The 19,996-nt window shown below is 40.6% G+C and overlaps 1 protein-coding gene across 1 annotated transcript in view; it reads right to left on the bottom strand.

The window, feature by feature from the left end:
* Nucleotides 1-1,864: 1,864 nt before the first annotated feature.
* Nucleotides 1,865-19,996, bottom strand: part of LOC137259903 (serine/threonine-protein phosphatase 6 regulatory ankyrin repeat subunit B-like) — a 23,017-nt gene continuing 4,885 nt past the window's right edge. Inside the window, exons 3-9 of the mRNA XM_067797549.1 lie at nucleotides 16,410-16,694; nucleotides 15,963-16,104; nucleotides 14,326-14,367; nucleotides 13,386-13,399; nucleotides 6,909-6,944; nucleotides 6,578-6,610; nucleotides 1,865-6,256 (exon numbers count right to left, since the gene is read on the bottom strand). Of these exons, the coding sequence (XP_067653650.1) occupies nucleotides 2,376-6,256; nucleotides 6,578-6,610; nucleotides 6,909-6,944; nucleotides 13,386-13,399; nucleotides 14,326-14,367; nucleotides 15,963-16,104; nucleotides 16,410-16,694 (4,433 nt within the window). The 3' untranslated portion in view covers nucleotides 1,865-2,375. The remainder of the gene's footprint in view (nucleotides 6,257-6,577; nucleotides 6,611-6,908; nucleotides 6,945-13,385; nucleotides 13,400-14,325; nucleotides 14,368-15,962; nucleotides 16,105-16,409; nucleotides 16,695-19,996) is intronic.

The following is a 19,996-nucleotide window of genomic DNA, read 5'->3' as shown; positions in this document are numbered from 1 at the left end:
TCACTTGTCTGCATCTAAACACATACCTTTGGCGAATGAGCATGACGATAGACAGGACGTATTTACCTTCCTTTGTCAGTCCGCGTTCGCGTTAACACGTAGGGTATGAATGGATTAAGTAAACTGAAAAAAGAAAATAGTATTTTATTGCAGTAGGAGATTTTACAAGCTAAATGGGATTGATACACGTATATGTAATTGAATCTCTATATTGTTTACTCACGCAAACCTTCACCACAAAACACAAAAAAACCCTGAAAATATAAAACAACAAGAAATAAGCATATAGCCTGTGCTAATGTGTCCATGAAAAAAACACAGTTATGTAAAGGTGACATGTATGTCCGTGGATTTGTAATCGTCAACATACAGCATAACATTTGGAACACATCTCACATGTGCACTACAAAGCAATGTGATTAAATTTATTTTATCTTCAGTGCTCTAAAATCTCACCGCATGTTGAATCGTTATATCTTCGATATTTCCGCCAAATGTCGACAAATGGTGTTCACATATGTACACAGGTGTACGCTACTGATTGTGAAGCCATATTTAAGAACTATTTTGGCAACTAACAACAAATAACAAAAAATGACAGCTACCTAAAGCTGCTAATAAGCCATCTTTCTGGGGATTATCGGGCAAACAATACTAAATACTAAATACTAAATACTAAATACTAAATACTGAATACTAAATACTAAATACTGAATACTAAGCTGACAGTATGATATCCCAGCATGATTGTAAACTTCACTATTGGTACGTAATGCTGGTTGTCGTAAGTGACACTAGCCAACATGAACAAAATACTCAGTGATGGGCTGACTCTCTCTAATGATAATCACACTGATAATTTTACATGGTGATAACGCCACGTGATAGGATAAGGGTTCAGTCTTCCTTCCCTTTAGCTCCGTAACACTGGCCAACCTAAACAAAATGTCTAGTGAGATCTATCTGAGATTATAGATGTGCAAGGGAAGGAAAAACCTATCATATATTATGCGTATTTGTACATGAATCATCATACGTATTCGTACATCATTCATCCTGCTTATCTGTATATCATTCATCATGCGTATTTGTACATGAATCATCATACGTATTTGTATATCATTCATCTTGCTTGTCTGTATATCATTCATCATGCGTATTTGTACATGAATCATCATACGTATTCGTACATCATTCATCCTGCTTATCTGTATATCATTCATCATGCGTATTTGTACATGAATCATCATACGTATTCGTACATCATTCATCCTGCTTATCTGTATATCATTCATCATGCGTATTTGTACATGAATCATCATACGTATTCGTACATCATTCATCCTGCTTATCTGTATATCATTCATCATGCGTATTTGTACATGAATCATCATACGTATTTGTATATCATTCATCTTGCTTGTCTGGATTCATGATGTGGATATGTTGATTGAGATATGTTTTGACAATTTGACATTTGTGTAAAGACTGATCGATGGACACTGGCTACTCAACACTGTAAATAGCAACATTCACACACACACACACACACACACAAACACACACACACACACACACACACACACACACACACACACACACACACACACACACACACACTTACGGACAGTCTGGGTCCACCCAGTCAATGAATCAGAGAATGGTGTTAGTCAGCAGCATTGACAAACCATCCTTCAGGAGGCAAAATGTTAAAATCCCCAATCTGTAAATGTTTGGTCTAAATCATATTTTTTTTTCATTTTTGTCATGACAATAGCTTTTCCTAAGCAAAATATTCCCCAATATATGTAAAAGTGGTTTGTGTTCAGCTAGGCTTTATACCCGCCACTATCCTCCCGTCCGGAATGGTAAAGTTTTTATTTGCACTGATGATAAGATATAAACAGAAGTTCCATGTATTCATCTTATGAGAAAGAGGTCGGAAGTCCTATGAAGAATTCTGCTTTGTACCTGCCAATTTACACTTTCCACATTTTGTTAATGTTAGGTTAATTTAAAAAGAGGTTTAGATCATCATACAGCTGTGTGACTACCGAAACAAGTGTACAAATAGGTCATGCTCAGAATTGTGTGTTGGCAATTCATAGGTTTTTCAAGGACTTCCTAAAAGTGTTTCGTGCTTTTCACCTTCCTTACACAGTTCGGTGTCTAATGGTAAAGCCTTTACACTGTTGATTGTTCATGTTTAAAAGATAGTAGTTCCAAGCTTTCATTTGACGTGATGATTTCGTTGTTATTCCCTCGGTGAGACCTACTGCATACTCCTCTGTCCGTGACAAGACAGGGACAGTCACTGTTGTGAGGTTACATTTTCTGTCCGCTAATATTGCTCCCGTCCGTAGTTTGCTTGCAAATCACTTGAGTTTCTCCAAGTATGCGATAATTTCTGTATTGTTCGACCGGCGAGCTACAGTGAGGATGTCCTCTCCCCTGTCTGAGACATGAAAGATTCCTGCCTTGTGATCCACCAGTAGCTGGAAGACATCAGCATGTCCGCAAGCAGCCGCCATCATCACCGGTGTCCAGTTATACCGACCTTGGACATCGTTGTCATAGGATGGGAGTAGATACTCCACACATTGAGTGTTGCCTCCACGACATGCGAGATGGAGTAATGTGTCCCCAGCTGGGTCTTTCTGAACAAGATCTAGACTCTTTTGACAGTAAGTCTTCAGGAGCACTAGTTCTCCTGTTACCAGAGACTTCATTAAGTCACTCCATGGTGTCACTTTCTTATCATGTTTTCTACCTAGTTGTTTTAGGATTTGTTTGTTCCGACATTTAAGGGCGAGATTGAGGGCATCGTCTCCCGTGTTGTCAACTGAAGACAGATCTGTCTCTTTGTCTTTCAGATATTTGAGAACTGCAGCTTTTCCATGCAGTACTGCCGTCATAGCAGGAGTCAAGCCCATGTTGTCCCTTGTGTTCACATCAAAACCATCAGTGATGTGTTTCAGCAGCGCCAGCTGTCCATGGCGACTGGCAATATGTAGAAGAGTGTGTCCGGCCGTGTCCACTAGTGTACTTTCTGCACCACGTGATACCAAGTATTTGTAGACAGCAATATGGCCGCCACAGACTGCTTTCATTAAAGGAGTTTGACCATTCTTTCCTCTGCAGTTCAAGTCAAACTTGTCAGCCAGGCCCTTCACAACTGCTAGACTGCCCCCTTCACAAGCAGCATGAAGAACATCCTTCAATGATTTAGCAGTTGTTGTAAACAGATCATACGCCTCCTTCTTTCCACTGAGAGCTGCCATCATTAATGGTGTAAATCCATCTTCTCCAGGAAGTGTTATGTCAAACTGTGGCAGGAGATACTCAATAACTAATGCGTTTCCTCCCCGGCATGCAAGATGGAGAATGTTGTTGTTGCAGTCATCAATCAGTTTCAGGTCAGCATTCTTTGACACCAGAAAGTCGAACACTTCATTCCTTCCAGCCAGTGCTGCAGCCATTACTGGAGTCCGGCCATTCTTGCCCTGAATGTTGACATCAAGTGATGACAGTAGTGATTGTACAATGGAAATATTTCCTCCTTCACACGCCAAGTGAAGTATTGTGTCGCCGTACACATTGTACACAGGCATTGAATCCTGCTTTGAAGAAAGAAGATGAAAAACATCTTTCTTTCCAGACCATGCTGCATTCATTACCGCTGTCGAGTCACTTCGTCCACGACAATTAATGTCAAACCCTTCCCCTATCAAATAGTCCACAATGGAACAACTACCACCCTGACTAGCTAGGTGAAGTATTGTATCGTTGTTGTCATCAAGTTGTTTGACATCAGCATTTTTTAACACAAGAAATTTGAAAACATCAGTATTGCCTGCCCAAGCAGCCTTCATTACACCTGTTCTCCCAAGGTTTCCCTGACTGTTCAAATCAGTCTTTGGCAGTAGATACTTCACTATGGCTATATTTCCCCCCAGACATCCTAAATGAAATACAGAGTTGTTGTAGTCATCCTTTAGAGAGAGATCAGTCCCTTTGGACACCAGCAAGTTGAACACAATCTCGTGTCCATTGACTGCCGCAAACATGACTGGCGTCCACCCATTGCCTCCACGACTGTCGATGTAAAAGCGCGGAAGCAGGGTGTTCACAATGGCGACATTTCCGCCGTGGCAAGCCAGGTGGAGGAGATTGTTACCATAGTCGTCAGTCAGTTTCAGATTTGCATTCTCTTTTACGAGAAGATCATACATATCGCTTCTTCCATTCACAGCTGCCCTCATCACCGGCGTCCATCCATGTAGACCTGGTGTGTTGATGTCAAGACGCTGAAGGAGAGATTGTAGAATTGATGTATCGTCAGGCTGACATGCCAAATGAAGGAGACTGTTGTTGTCATTGTCTCTCAGTTTCATGTCAGCCTTTCGTGACACGAGATGGTCGAATATCTCCTTCTTTCCTGAAGATACCGCACACATTATGGGTGTTTGGCCATGTTTATCAGGAGAATTAATATCCCTCAGTGTTTCCAGGAGAGAGAGTTTCCCCCACTCACATGCCAGATGAAGCGCCCTTTTGATGATGAAAGTTGGTAAATCTTTGTGTTTCAGAAAAAAATCCAATACATCCTTCTTCCCAGCTAACACTGCACGTGTGACCGGTGTCCAGCCTTCTGTTTCTCGTCTGTAGACATCACATTTGAGTTTATTCAGTAAGTATTCCACAACTGAAGCTGTTCCGTACTCACTGGCTACATGCAGCAAGCTGTCGAACTGACTTACTGTTGTGGCACCTTTATTACTCATCAGATATTTAATGTTATCCTTCTGTCCAGAGAAAACTGCATACATAACTGCCGTCCACCCATTCAAACCAGGACTAGTTATGTCACAGTGGGGAAGAAGCTTTTCCATAACGGATTTGTTCCAAGTGAGGCAGGCGTAACACAAGATTGTGTGTTTGGCATTATTAGACAGAGAATCTGTATCTTTCATTATTGGAGATAATCTGTCAGCTATTTCTGTTCTTTTCCAAATAGGATGCATAATGTATTTGTTCAAAGCTCCACCATTTACAAGAAAATCAACTATCCTGTGAACCAGTGTTCCACTGTAAGCCTCTGAGAAATGAAGGACTAGCATGTGTTCATTGATAGGGATAATGTCAGTTTGTTCATTTTGCACATGTTCCATGAGAAACTGGATGCTGAAATGTGTACGAACAAACTCAGGTTCAATGCCGTATAAAACAGAAACACAGATATCAAATATCACAGAATGGGAAAATGTTATTGTGTTTCCTTCAGTCAACAAAGAGCCACATAGACTTCTGATAGTTTCAACTACACACTGTTTGGTTGATGATGGCACAAGGTTCCGAACTGCCTCGAAGTGAGTTTCTAGGGCTGAGTCGGTTTCTGACTCTAGCTGACTAATATTCATCTGCCCGTCACACAGGAGCACCAGGATAAGGGCAGCTGACCGATCATCCCGTCGACTGATAACCTCTTTAAGTTCCAATTTGAGAGTGGATAGAGGTTTTCCCAAGAAGTTTTTTGCATGTTCTGTTTCTTGAAAAGCAGCATAACTGGATAGGAGTTTGCATACTAGTGGAAATCCAATACCTTGTCTATCACCTGCAGTAAGTTTCACCTCGTCGACTTTTAGTTTGTATTTGTAATGGGATTTGTGTTTCAGCCATATTTTGTTCTTCTCGTCCTCTGTGTAGGACAACGATTCTGTCTTGGTCAGGTCGGCTGTTGTACAGTTGCTGAAAAACTGGAATGTCTGGCCTTCAAGTTGTGACATGGCGCGTTCTAGGGTGGTGGAGTCTGACGTGAATATGAGATAAAAGTTTGACTCATTGTCTCGCCTTCTTTCCTCCCAAGACTCCTGATGGTAACTCCCGTATCTTCTTTCAGGCCTGTCCTTACAATGTGTTAGGTGCAAATGGAGCTCATACAGAAGATGTGTAAGACGAGGAACATCCAAATATGGCCCGGCAATCTGAAATATGTCATCAAATATCAGACACACGTGCTTGCCATCGTCCTGCCAATCAGAGAGTCGCACTTTATCAAGATCCTCCACCAGTATCAGTTCATACCCCTGCTTCCTGTATTCAGCTCCGAGCATCAGTGCCATAGAAGTTTTACCTTCTCCAGGAGCTCCACTGATTGTCACATGATGGAACGTCTCCAATATGTCTCTGACTTTCTTGAAGGTCTCAGTCTCAACAAACAATGTTCGTGTATGGTTTATCTTTTGACCAAGTGGATCTGCAAGAAAAAAAATACAAAGTATGTTCAGTTGGGACAAGTTAAAAGTAAATGCACGGCATTTGTCATTATTTGTATTGTTGGTTTTCTGCCAAATTAACTTAACTCCCCATCTCTCTTTCTCTCTCTGTCTCTCTCTCGCTCTCGCTCTCTCTCGGTCTCTCTCTCTCTCTCTCTCTATATATATATATATGTATTTATATGTATACCTTTAGATAGAGAGAGAGAGAAAGAGAGAGACAGAGAGAGCACTTGACTTAGACATATCTTTGTTGTACAAAACTGGCCGCCAATCACATCATTAGTTCACAGTATATGTACCTAGTTCTTGTTGAGCCACACCATGCTCCGGTTCTGTTCAAAGAAATAAGGCGTATTAGCACAGATATTCAAAGTCTCAATAAACATTTCAGGGTGTAAATAGAGAACGGTCATATTTCATGCATGTGTTTATTCTTCCCAAGTATAACATATGTTACAGAATATCAATGAATTATTAACTGTTTACCAGTAAATCACTTTTAATGGAATTAGAGAACAGATTACCATTCATATGCTGCTTGATTAAACCATATATACAGGAATCATGGGGGTGACGTACGTTAAACAGAAGTATGGAATTACAGAGAAACTGATAATACTTTGCACTCACTGGCAATGTCTGTTAACGCATTGTCCATCAAGGGAACTGAAAATCAAGAACACAGTATCAGATAAAATCCCTTCACTATGTTATAAATGAAACACAACTTTATCGATTATAACTTCTTGTTTATTGCATTACATGGCGCTGTCTCTATATCCAAAGTCTCAATAAACATTCTAGAGTGTAAATCTATGGGTACAGAATGCTCATACATGTATGTGTTTATTCTGTAACTTATTCTTCCCGCTTCTTGCGTTAAGCAGCGCTGTCTCGATGTAGAGTCTTACATCCTTATCACGCTAAGAGTGGCTACAACTAAATGGGGAGTATTGTGACAGAGGGTGGATTAAGATTGTCAACAGCATGCATAAAAAAATAAATGTTTCTCGGGCACATTTTGTTTCAAAAGTGAGTGAGTGCGTGAGTGAGTTCACATTTAACGTCACATCGGCAATATTTCAGCCATATCGTGACGGGAACTTAACACTGAAATGGAATATATGAGTAATATAAAAACCTGTCAGCAAAGGACAGTAAAAACACTAGCATATCACAGACATATAAAACCAGCATGAAAAACTAAAACATTGTAATTAAAGAAGACAGTACATTATAAAATACGGGCTATAGATCGCCAACAACAGAAGGTAGATCACCATACTAGGGACCATGGAGACTTACAGTACCTTTGCTACCTGCATGGACCCTAGTTGGATTTACACCAACCTTTCAGCTGCTGGCGAGTGTACGAAATGCTAGCCAAATTTGACAAGAATACTACGATCAAAAACCTGGTAAACTTAAATTTACATCGAATGGTTTGGGACTTACGTACCCTCTCAGGAGGACAATAATTTTACAATACTTCAACCCCTTTTGAGGGTACAGCCACTAACAATACAAATTACTAATCTAAGCTACCAATGATTTAAAATACATCTATTTGCAGAACATATTACTCAAAATTCAACCAAAAAATCAATTTCTTTTAAAAAAACAATAACTAAAGGAGAAGCAACAGTGGTAAAAAGATCCTTGATGGTTCTGACATTGAAATATCTATCCTTTGTGATGGAGAATTCAACACAGTCAAGCAGAATATGCTTCACCGTGACTCTCTCATCACAAGGGATACAAAATGGAGGATCCTCACCTTTTAACAGGTAGTTATGGGTAAATCTTGTATGGCCAATACGACATCGTCGTAGTATGACCTCTTCAAATCTGGACTGACAACCCAAGTGGGTATAACCAATGTAAGGTTTTATTTCATGGAATTTATTGATGCCCACTTGGCTGTCCCACTTCTTCTCCATCAGATCATGGATATAAGATTTGAGGATGGCTTTGTAATCAGAGTATGGAATAAGAAGTGGTGTCACAGATTTGTTGAGTGCTGCTTTTGCAGCAAGATCGGCCATCACATTCCCAGAAATACCTACGTGACTGGGTAACCAACAAAAGACGATGTCGTTTTGGCCAGTAACAAGAGTATTATACAGTTCAATAATTTCAATTAAAAGTGGATGTTTACAAGAAATAGTTTTAATAGCCTGAAGGCAGGAAAGAGAGTCGGAATATGTTATATACTGTTTACGTTTAGGGTGTCTTTGAATATATTTAAGAGCTGTTAATATGGCGTTAGCTTCTTCTGTAAAAATAGAACTATTATCTGGTAATCTAGAAGATATTGTTCTGGATCCTTGGATCCATCTGTGAATAAGGGTTTGTAATTGCTATGTTTATGTTTTAATTGAAGATATTCTTGTTTATATTGTAAGTCATTTGTTTCTGATTTTTTAAATGGTGTTAATGTTAGGTCAACTTGTGGCCTAACCAATTGCCAAGGGGGAGAAGAAAGAAGACGGGAAGGCGATATACTTTCCAGCTCAATTCCGGCAGAAGAAATAAACAGTTTAATTCTGTGCCCAAGAGGTGGAACAAGAGAAGTCTTTTTGTTATACAAATCCTCATAAAGGGGATTGAACACACAGTTATAGGCACGGTTAGATTCATTAGAATATAATTTAGTAATGTATTGTAAAGACAATTTTATACGACGTTGAGTAAGAGATGGTCCATCGGCCTCAACGTAGAGACTATCAATAGGTGAAGTTCTGAAAGACAAAGTCTTAAGCCTTGATGGTGGATAGAATCAAGAAGTTTAAGGTTGCTTTTGCAGGCTCCACCATATACGATGGAGCCATAATCGAGTTTCGAAGTGATCGATATAGGTGTAAGAGGGTTGCTTGATCCCCTCCCCACTTTGAGTTAGAAACAACTTTCAACAAGTCAAGAGCCTTCAGGCATTTATTTTTAAGGGACTTGATATGAGGCAGAAATGTTAAATGGGAGTCGAAGATTAGGCCCAAGAACTTGGCCTCCTTTACAACTTTTATGGGAGTGCCGTCTAGAGATAGTTCAGGGTCTGTATGTGGTTTATATTTTCTGCAAAAATGTATACAATTAGTTTTCGATTTAGAAAATTTAAAGCCGTTTTCAAGACACCATTTATTTATTTTGTTTAAACAAAGCTGCAGTTGCCGTTCAATAGCATGCATATTTTTACCACGACAAGAAATATTCAAATCATCCACAAATAACGATCCATCAATTGAATCGTTTAAAACTTTTGATAAACTATTTATCTTGATACTAAAAAGTGTGACAGACAAAATACTGCCTTGTGGAACATCCTGATCCTGATTGTAGTGATCAGACAGGGTAGAACCCACTCGAACTTGAAACTGTCTGTCATTTAAAAAGTTGGCTATAAATTGAGGTAAACGACCTCGCAAGCCGAAGTCATGTAAATCTTTTAAAATACCATATTTCCATGTTGTGTCATATGCTTTTTCTAGATCAAAAAAAGATAGACACAGCATATTGTTTATTAATTAGTGCATTTTTAGCAAATGATTCTAAACGCACTAAGTGATCGACAGTACTTCTGTTTTTTCGGAAACCACACTGTATATCAGTTATAAGGTTATTTGTTTCCATGTACCAAACAAGTCGATTATTTATCATGCGTTCCATGGTCTTGCAAACACAGCTTGTTAATGAAATCGGCCGATAATTGGATGGATCAGTATGATCACGTCCAGGTTTTGGTATGGGTACTACTATGAAGGAGGAAAGTTACCCGATGTCCAAATATCATCAAAAATATTCAGAAGAGTTTCTAGGCAGGATTCTGGTAAGTGCTTCAGGAATTGATAATGTATGTTATCAGCTCCTGTAGCAGTGTCATGAGATTGATCAAGAGCAGTATGGAGTTCATGAATAGAAAACGTTTCATTACAATCTTCCCCATTATCAGAATTGAAATTAATAGTTTTCTTTTCTTATTGTTTTTGATATTGCTGGAATTTTGGTACATAATTTGAAGAGGAAGAGTGTTTAGCAAGGGTTTCACCTAGTTTATTAGCAATATCTGATTTATCAGTAAGCAGTTGATCTCCATGTTTAAGATGATGGACAGTAGATTTAGTACCTTTACCTTTGATTTTCTGGACCATGTTCCATACCTTGGACATGGGTGTCCGAGAATATATTTTAGATACATAATTTTGCCAAGATTGGCGTTAGTTCTGTTTAAAAGTACGCCGTGCTTTAGCATTTAAAATTTTAAATTTATTTAAACTATTGCTTTTTTCCTTGCCTTCCTAGCTTATTTGCACTCATCATTGAACCATGGTGTTCTTATGAGTGGAACTGCAGAGGAATTTGGTATACACTCATCAGCTATGGAGTTCAGTTGATCAGAAAAGCATTTAACAGCATCTGGAACGTCACCAAAACGTTTAGGTTTAAGTTTTTCAGCACACAGTGTTTCATATAAAGGCCAGTTAGCCTTCTTAAAATTCCGTCTTGATGATGGAGGAACATCAGATGGAGTTTTTACTACAGTAGGAAAATGGTCACTTCCACAAAGATCATCGTGGACTGACCATTCAAATTCATTTAGTAGTTCTGAATTTGTCAATGACAAGTCAAGAGCAGAATAAGTCCCTGTACCAGGGTGTAAATACGTGTTGGAACCATCATTATAAATGCATAAATCATTATCAGAACAAAAGTCCTCCAATAATTTACCTTTAGTGTTTGTAGTTACACTACCCCAGAGTGGGTTGTGGCCATTTAAATCTCCCATTATAATACAGGGCTTCGGGAGCTGATCATATAGAGCTTGAAGATCGGTTTTGGCAAACGTCGAAGACGGTGAAATATAAAGAGAACATAATGTAAACGCTACATGTAGAGTAATTCTCACTGCAACAGCCTGCATATTAGTAATAAGTGGAACAGGGCTTTGAATAACGTTTTGTCTGACTAGAATGGATGATCCGCCAGTGGCCCAATCACCCGGAGGTGAAAAACAATGATATGAATTAAAATGACGAAGGTCAAATGTATCTGCTTGTTTTAAATATGTCTTGAAAAATTTTACAGGATTTTCTGAACCCGTCTGAGGTCTGCCACTCTTTTTTGAAGATTCTGTTCTTGAGTCAGTTTTACTTTGAACAATATTCTTAGAGCTTGTTTTTGATCGTGATTTGTGAGTTGACTGAGACAATGATTGTTCTGCAGACACAGATGAAGTCTGACTACAGGACTGTGACCCGGCTTTAAATACCACCTGAGTGTTGACAGAAGATGTCAAGGTTTGCGTAGACTGTTTGGGTGCAACGAACTGAGCATTATTTGTTTTAACCCACGTCAAATCTGTCTGGCAATGTATCGACGAGGTAGTTACTTTTGAGTTATATTCAGGAGTTGTGACAACTGATGCAAATGATTCAGTATGTGTTGTAGATTCCACAAGTTTTCTGGCGTTCTGGGTGAATTTAATTTTATTGATTTCCATTTGTTTTTCCAGACTGGACACTCTTTGGCGAAAGACGAATGATTTCCCGAACAATTCGTACACTTTTTATGGTCACTGTTACAGTCTTCTGTGATATGAGTATTCTCACTACAGTGGGCGCATGTTATGGGCTTGGTACAAGTGTTAACACCGTGCCCATACCTTTGACATCTAAAACATCTCAAAGGATTTGGGATGTACACGTCAACTGAAATACTACAGTAACTTGCTTTAACAGACTTTGGAGGATTTGGCGATGAGAAGGAGAACAGATAAGTATTTGTTTGGACCGTTTCATTGTTTCTGCGGATCGTGAATCTTTTAACACAAATCACTCCCTGATCTTTTATCTCAGAAGCAATATCTAACTCTGACATATCAGCAAACAATCCATCTCTGTCTCTGATTATGCCTTTACTGGTATTCAGAGTCCTGTGGGCAGTGACAGAGACGTGAATTCCAACAAATACTTCTGTTGACATGAGGTTCTTTGCTTGCTGTTTTCTGCTGCATTCAACCAACAGAGAGCCTGAACGCAAGCGTCTAACGTTTTTAACCTCACCTGCAATGCCATGTATACCCTTGGAAATGGCAAAAGGGTTAAGTTTCAGTGGCGTCTTGTCTACAGTTTCTAGAACTAAAAATCGTGGCCAATAGTCAATTGAGTTGGAAGGTCGTTGGTCGTCATCATCGGTGTCAAGTTGACGTTTATTGCGTTTTGGGGGGGTTTGGTATTCCATAGGTAGTATGTGTTTCATCACCCGAGCACCACGGAGTATCACAAAGGACAATGCTAAACACAAGCGGGTCTCCAACTTGCAGCATCAAGGATACTCAGATGATGTACTCCAGCAGAAAAAACCAAAAGATTAATTCTTCCACCAGATTGGCCCATGAGCCACCGCCTTCTGGGCATAAGACTCTAGGCAGAATTCATGTAAACAAAATTCAAGTCAAATAATACTCTGAACAAAGGGTGCCAAGACTAAAGTTTAAACAATTCCAAATCAAATTTTGTGCAATTATATATTATCTATGCACAGGGCTTGGCATGACCAGCCGATTGGTTGAACCGGGCCCATTCAACCACCCGTCTAGGTGAAGTCAGGGCCAAAGTGGTGTGTTGGGCATTACGAACACTGGTCCTGCTCCCATGCCCTCAACCACCAGGACCCTTTCCTCCACCGACACAGGGCCGCAACCCACGGCAAACGGGTTGGTGGACCAAATATCCCCCCGGGTCCACTACGGTGGTGTTGGCGAGCTCTTGGCGTTACCCAGCACCCACCACGAGGAGGTGGCTCGCCACGGGTGCCTTCAAAAGTGACTAAGGCGGTAGGACGTGGTTTTTATTGTTTTTTAACAGAAAAATATGACGAAAGAGAAACATATTTCATATTTTTCTGGTGTCCCCCCCCCCCCCCCCCCCAGTCGTGATATTACTGCAATATTGTTGACATCACTAACTAAATAATGTCTGGAACATAATTTTTGACTGACGTCAGTTGAAAGGAAAACAACACTTATAATGAAAGCAATCTTAGAGAGACGTAAATAGTATTTAGGAAAACATGAAGTGTGTATCCCCAGTCTTCCTCCATTAGCATACTTACTGTCTTCTTGAAACCTGCAAGTATAGAAGGCGACAGTCACTAGATAGACGACATCTCTCTGTGTACGTGAAAACTTGTCAAGTAAAAATTGTTCTAATGTTGCCTAAATACAGAGTTGAAAGGAAATGTAATGTACTTTTTTCTGTTGTGATATATTTTATCATCACACGCTGCTTTAAAACCAAATCTGTGATACAGTTTTTCATGGCATAGGTATATTTCGGTTTAATGTTTCATTTGTTCCCGTCACGATATAACATGAACATTTAGCTCATTCACCCCGCCATGTCAGACAGTGAAAACCTGCCGGATTCGTTACTCATCTTTCTAAACTAAAATTAAGTCCAACATATGTCATATTTGGGATTTCAAGTACAAATTCTAGTACTGTTTTGGTTGAGTCCCATCCGGGATTCGAACCTTCACCCTCAGAGTCAGGCACCTAATCGCCAGCACACAAAGTCAACCGCCTAACCCGCTCAGCCACCGCTACTTCCACAAAAATAAAAGTCGGACAACTGGTAGTCTAGACTGCGTACTTTGTGTACCCCTCTGATAAGTGTAAATTGGCACGGCTGCCACGGCCGAAAGCTATGATTACACGATGCCATTTAGAAAAAGGTCAAATGCAACATATGTCATATTTGGGATTTCACTTCCTCAGTAAAGTACAAATTCTAGTACTTTTTGGTTGAGTCCCATCCGGGATTCGAACCTGCACCCTCAGAGTCAGGCACCTAATCGCCAGCACTCGAAGTCAGCTTTGGGATTTCACTTTCGTAGTAAAGTACAAATTCTAGTACTTGTTTGGTTGAGTCCCATCCGGGACTAAGAAAGTGAAATTCCAAATATGACATATGTTGCATTTGACCACTTTCTAAATGGCACTGTGTAATCATAAAATTAAGTCATACTGCATAATCGTTCATTCTGGTATTACCTGCTCTCAAAGTTAGCTTCCCTTCTTCGTCTCCGCGTTAGTCTGCAAAGAATGGTAATTAACAGAAACGACTTAAAATCAATCTTCAACGGCATACGTATATATATATATATATGAATGTTTAAAGGTATACATTTTTGTCTTTGATCTTATGTGCTGAAGAAGAATGTTTTTACGTAATGAAAGAAAACGTGGACAGCATCAACACCTTGGAACTGTGGATGTATATATACTGACATGTGTTTGTGGCACAACTACACATTCATCATTGTTCATTTGAACAAGCGGTGTTTTAGATCATCACTGCAGACCACAACAGCCACTATGACCAGACAGAGTATGATGAATGAGTAGTTGTGTCAGCTGTACACTTACATCCCGTAGACCACAACATACACTATGGCCAGAGTATGATGAATGAGTAATTGTGTCGACTGTGTAGTTACATCACGCAGAACACAGAAGACAGCATGACCAGAGTATGTTGAATGAGTAGTTATGTCAACTGTACACTTACACTATGCAAATCACCACAGACACTATGATCAGACAGAGGACCATGAATGATTAGTTGTGTCAGCTGTACACTTACATCATTGAGACCTCCGCAGACAATGTGACCTGACAGAGGATCATGAATGATTACTTTTGTCAGCTGTACACTCAAACCATTCAGACCTCCGCAAACACTATGACAGGTCAGAGGATCATGAATGATTACTTTTGTCAGCTGTACAATCAAACCATTCAGACCTCCGCAAACACTATGACTGGACAGAGGATCATGAATGATTACTTTTGTCAGCTGTACACTCAAACCATTCAGACCTCCGCAAACACTATGACTGGACAGAGGATCATGGGTAGTAGTTATGTCAACTGTTCACTTACACCATTCAGACCACCAAAGACAATATGGCCAGAACGAGGATCATGAATGAGTAGTTGTGTCAACTGTTCACTTAAACCATGCAGACGACCACAGACAATATGACTAGACAGACGATCATGGATGAGTAGTTATGTCAACTGTACACTTTCTCCATTCAGACCACCTTAGACAATATGACCAGACACAGGATCATGAATGAGTAGTTGTGTCAGTTGTACACCTACAACATTCAGACCACCTTAGACAATATGACCAGACACAGGATCATGAATGAGTAGTTGTGTCAGTTGTACACCTACAACATGCAGACCACCTCAGACAATATGACCAGACACAGGATCATGAATGAGTAGTTGTGTCAGTTGTACACCTACAACATGCAGACCACCTCAGACAATATGACCAGACACAGGATCATGAATGAGTAGTTGTGTCAGCTATACACTTACAGCATGCAGACCACCACAGACAATGGCCAGACAAGGGATCATGAATTAGTAGTTGTGTCAACTGTAATCTTACACCATGCAGACGACCAGAGACAATATGACCAGACACAGGATCATGAATGAGTAGTTGTGTCAGCTATACACTTACAGCATGCAGACCACCACAGACAATGGCCAGACAAGGGATCATGAATTAGTAGTTGTGTCAACTGTAATCTTACACCATGCAGACGACCAGAGACAATTTGACCAGACAGAGGATCATGAATGAGTACTTGTGTCAACTGTACACTTACACTATGCAGGCCACCACAGACACTATGACCAGACAGAGTATGATGACGAGGACAGGGACGATGATCACGACAGCATCCATCGCTGGTTTTGATGATGCCGCTTCTGTTGTTTGTGACGTTGCATGCGTCGTTGCCACTGTTGCTGAAAGCGAATAAATTAAGTATATATATATATAGACTATGATGACGGTGATAGGGACAACGATCACAACAGCGTCTGTAGTTGGTTCTGCTGAAGATGCCCCTGTTTCTTAAAAAAAGCAAAAACAAAAAAAAATCATTTTTCTAGAACATTCTACTACAACTACAACGGGAAACTCTTAAAATATTATCTCCACCACTGTTGTCCATTGAAGACACTACAGAATCATTTTTATTCCGGACTGATTTGCAAAGTAAACTCTAGAAAGGAGTTTGCTATTAAGGAATTTGCTGCTTTATGATTACCAAATGTCTCATGGCAGAAATCCCCGATGTAACTCTCTTTGCAACCAAACGTACAATACCCATCTCCTGGATTACAGGTTTCGTTTAAACAGCCTCTGCTGCAGGATATGTTACACTGGTCGCCATGGTAACCACGAACACATCCCTCAGAACATTTCCCTGTGTACTGCTGGCAGTGTATGCGATTTCTCGGTGGAACAGTGGCACAGTTGGCGGGGCAGTTCCTGTCGCAGTTCTTGCCATATATTCCCCAGGAACATTTCTCATCGCCACTGGCCTGTGATGCTGGAAGAGAATTATGACACATTGAAACAGGAAATAACAACAGTCAAACATACCCTCAAACATACCCTAACATAAAGATATTATAACTCTTTTCGCCATCACAAGTGATGCGGTTGGTATCATGCCTCTACACAATACTCATTTATCAGCAGATGATACCATTCAAATATCTTTCCGATATGTAGATCACCTTACTGCTACACTACTCATGATTCTAAGCCAGTTTAGATGTTCTCACTATCACATTTCTCTTATCATAACGTATCTAACAATAATTATTGTAGCTTGAGGCCACAGATGTTCATCTGAGGAAGTTTCACTGAAAACTGCGTCAGGGGTACATGAAATCTCAGCTGTAGTTAAATAGGTATGAGTGAGTGAGTTAGTTTGGTTTTACGCCGCACTCAGCAATATTCCAGCTTCATGGCGTTGGTCTGTAAATAATCGAGTCTGGACCAGATAATCCAGTGATCAACAACATGAGCATCGATCTGCGCAATTGGGAACTGACGACATGTGTCAACCAAGTCAGCGATCCTGATCACCCGATCCCATTATTCGCCTCATACAACAAGCATAGCCGCCTTTTATGTAAATAAATATGATGATGTGATGATATGATGATATGATATAGTATATTTATATGGCGCACATATCCTTCGACTAGTGCATGATCAAGGCGCTGTTATTCCCCTCACATCATATTTCAGTCTCAGCTCCCTCTTGGCGCACCGCATCTTGATCAGCTGAACATGACGGACAACGTTCACGCGAAACGACGTCCCACGCTGTTGAGAACTCTGTCCATGAAATTGGAAAGATTTCATCGTTTCATCGAATTGTTTTCGCCATGACAGTAAAACAAATGAACATCATTGAGTTGAAATATCAAGTTTCGACATTAAACATGTTCCCGTGGATGGGCCGGAAACCTGTTGGAAAGTGGGTAACGGATACCGTGCGGAAACCCTTAGAAAGTGGGTAATTGTATGTTTCCCTTATTGCGGAAACTCAGTGTAAACGAACGGAAACTCACTGGATTCTAAGTGGAAACTTGAGTTTCAGTCGAGTTTCCTTCAGGTTTCCGCGTTGCGGAAACAAGACTATTTTTGCTATGAGGATACCTCGGTTTGACGCTGCGCACGGCAATGCTAGCCATGCGGTCGAGAAAATGCGCCAACCTGACGGTCTCCGACCTCGGTGAGAGCGTGGTTTCAACGAGCCTGGCATCGAGGGGAAACGGTATGCCTTGCGACTCAAAAACAACGATTACAAACACATTGAAATGTACGGTGCACGTGGATCTGGTGTTAACCTGGGAAATTTGGACGATGTAGAGACTGGGGGTTTCTTGAAAAACACCCAGTACAATGTTCTTTGGAACGTCAAAATCAAATGGGTGATGGTTCCAGCATTCGACAGCAAATTGTTCAACCTGGACGATGTGTACAGGACGGTCGTCACTCGAGACAAACTGTACACGCTCGTCTTTACCACCAAAAACGGATTGGTGCTCTCTCAGGTCCAGTGGATTCCCAACCTCATGATCAGGCATCCCTATATGTTCACAGAAAACAAAGACCACTGCCTGATCAAACCCGTGAATAGCGGAACGCCGGCCTTGGCTTACGTCCTCCTCCTCCTCCTCCTCCTCATCATCATCATTATCATCATCATCGTGTAACGTTGAAATCGTAAACGGGTCAAACAATACCCCGCGTACGTGCGGGTAAACGTGAATGCCTACGCCAGTCTAAAGGGTGTCACAGTGTCGATGGAAGATACGATCTTGCTCGCTAAAATTGTCTTACAAACAACATCCATCTCACGGGGATGAAGTGCATGTCCGAGAAATTATTCGAAAACCAATTGAAGCAACTATTTCGTAATCAGTTACACAAAATCTTCTCATGGGTTTAACCATGAGTGACGAATTAAACTGCTACCATCGAGTTGCCTGATCTCGGGAACACGCAAGGATTTGATGAACCCGGTATGGAACATTCCTTGTATACCCTGGTTTTGCAAAACAATGTTTACCAACTACAAGAGTTGATACTAGGAGTTGACCGGCTTATTAACATTACAGTTATCTGCCCCTGCATAAGTTTAGATGATCATGGCTATGTTATCGAAATACTAAAAAAAACAAGGATTGTTTGGATGAAAGCCACTCTAGCACCTAATTCGAGACAACTTTAGTGATTCCAGATCATAGGGGCTCGATGTTAGTCCCCACCAATGACCACGCCTCATTTGATATTCCTGCACACCACTTGGATTAAAAAAACAGATTTCACCATGAAATTACATTCAACACTGATTACAGAACGCTGTCATGGAAATGCCCCTGAAATCGAGGTGATCCTTTTGTAGGGTGTGTTATTTATATACCACGTACCAGGAACTGTTCCCGCGATCAGCCTTGTATGAGTGTTTGTTTCTATTCTAGAAACCACAAAACCCATCATAATATCAAGAGGTCATATATCTCTATTTCATTAGCTATAAATATGTTAATCAACAATTGACTGAAAAGAAATTCTTAAAGATTATTTCCTAACATGTAGAAAAAAATGGGATTGTATCCGGCTATGGACGACGTGACTCAAACTGTACATGGTTTTCGTTAGTGACAGATCAGTGACATTAAACATCAACTGGGACGAGAACGCCACATGCAAATCGAATTACACAAGAAGTACACCACAGGGCGACGAATGTGATTGACGGGGTCGACACCGCCCTCGTGGCCACTGGCATGGGATTAGGCGTGACAGGAGTCGGCTGGACCACTTGTCGTCGGGGCTTACGCAGAGTAAACTCTCCGAGGAAAAGTTCCGGTTGGCTTTAGCCGAATTCGCCAAGTATCACCGCATGAAGGAACTGATTCGAACAAAGACTCAGAAAACTGCCAACCGCTGACCTGGGCAAACAACTCACAGAACAAGGCCGACAGTAAAAATCATTCAAGCCTTCCTGACCAAGAACAAGGATCTCCTAAACGGTACACGTTAAACTGTTTCGTGTCACCCTAACATTTAAAGAAAAATCTGCCTGGTGATTTGAACTCCATGTCTCCCTCCAAAGTTCCACACATCCCCCCCCTACACCAGCCAACCGGTTGTACCAGTAGCCGTGCTTTCAAGTTATATATAGCGCATACGTTTTGCGAGCTTCTGTAACCCAATGCTAAAAAAGTCAGATACTAAACTACCTAAGAGCATCTTTTTCATGTTATTTGATGTGAAAAGTCTCCCCACATTTTCGAATTGAGAAAGCAGGAGTGAACTGACTTTGTG

The sequence above is a fragment of the Haliotis asinina genome, chromosome 13, assembly GCF_037392515.1.
Source record: "Haliotis asinina isolate JCU_RB_2024 chromosome 13, JCU_Hal_asi_v2, whole genome shotgun sequence".
In the NCBI taxonomy this organism is placed as follows: domain Eukaryota; kingdom Metazoa; phylum Mollusca; class Gastropoda; order Lepetellida; family Haliotidae; genus Haliotis; species Haliotis asinina.
Note: the sequence above shows the minus strand (reverse complement) of the source record. Positions and strands in the feature narration are given on the sequence as shown.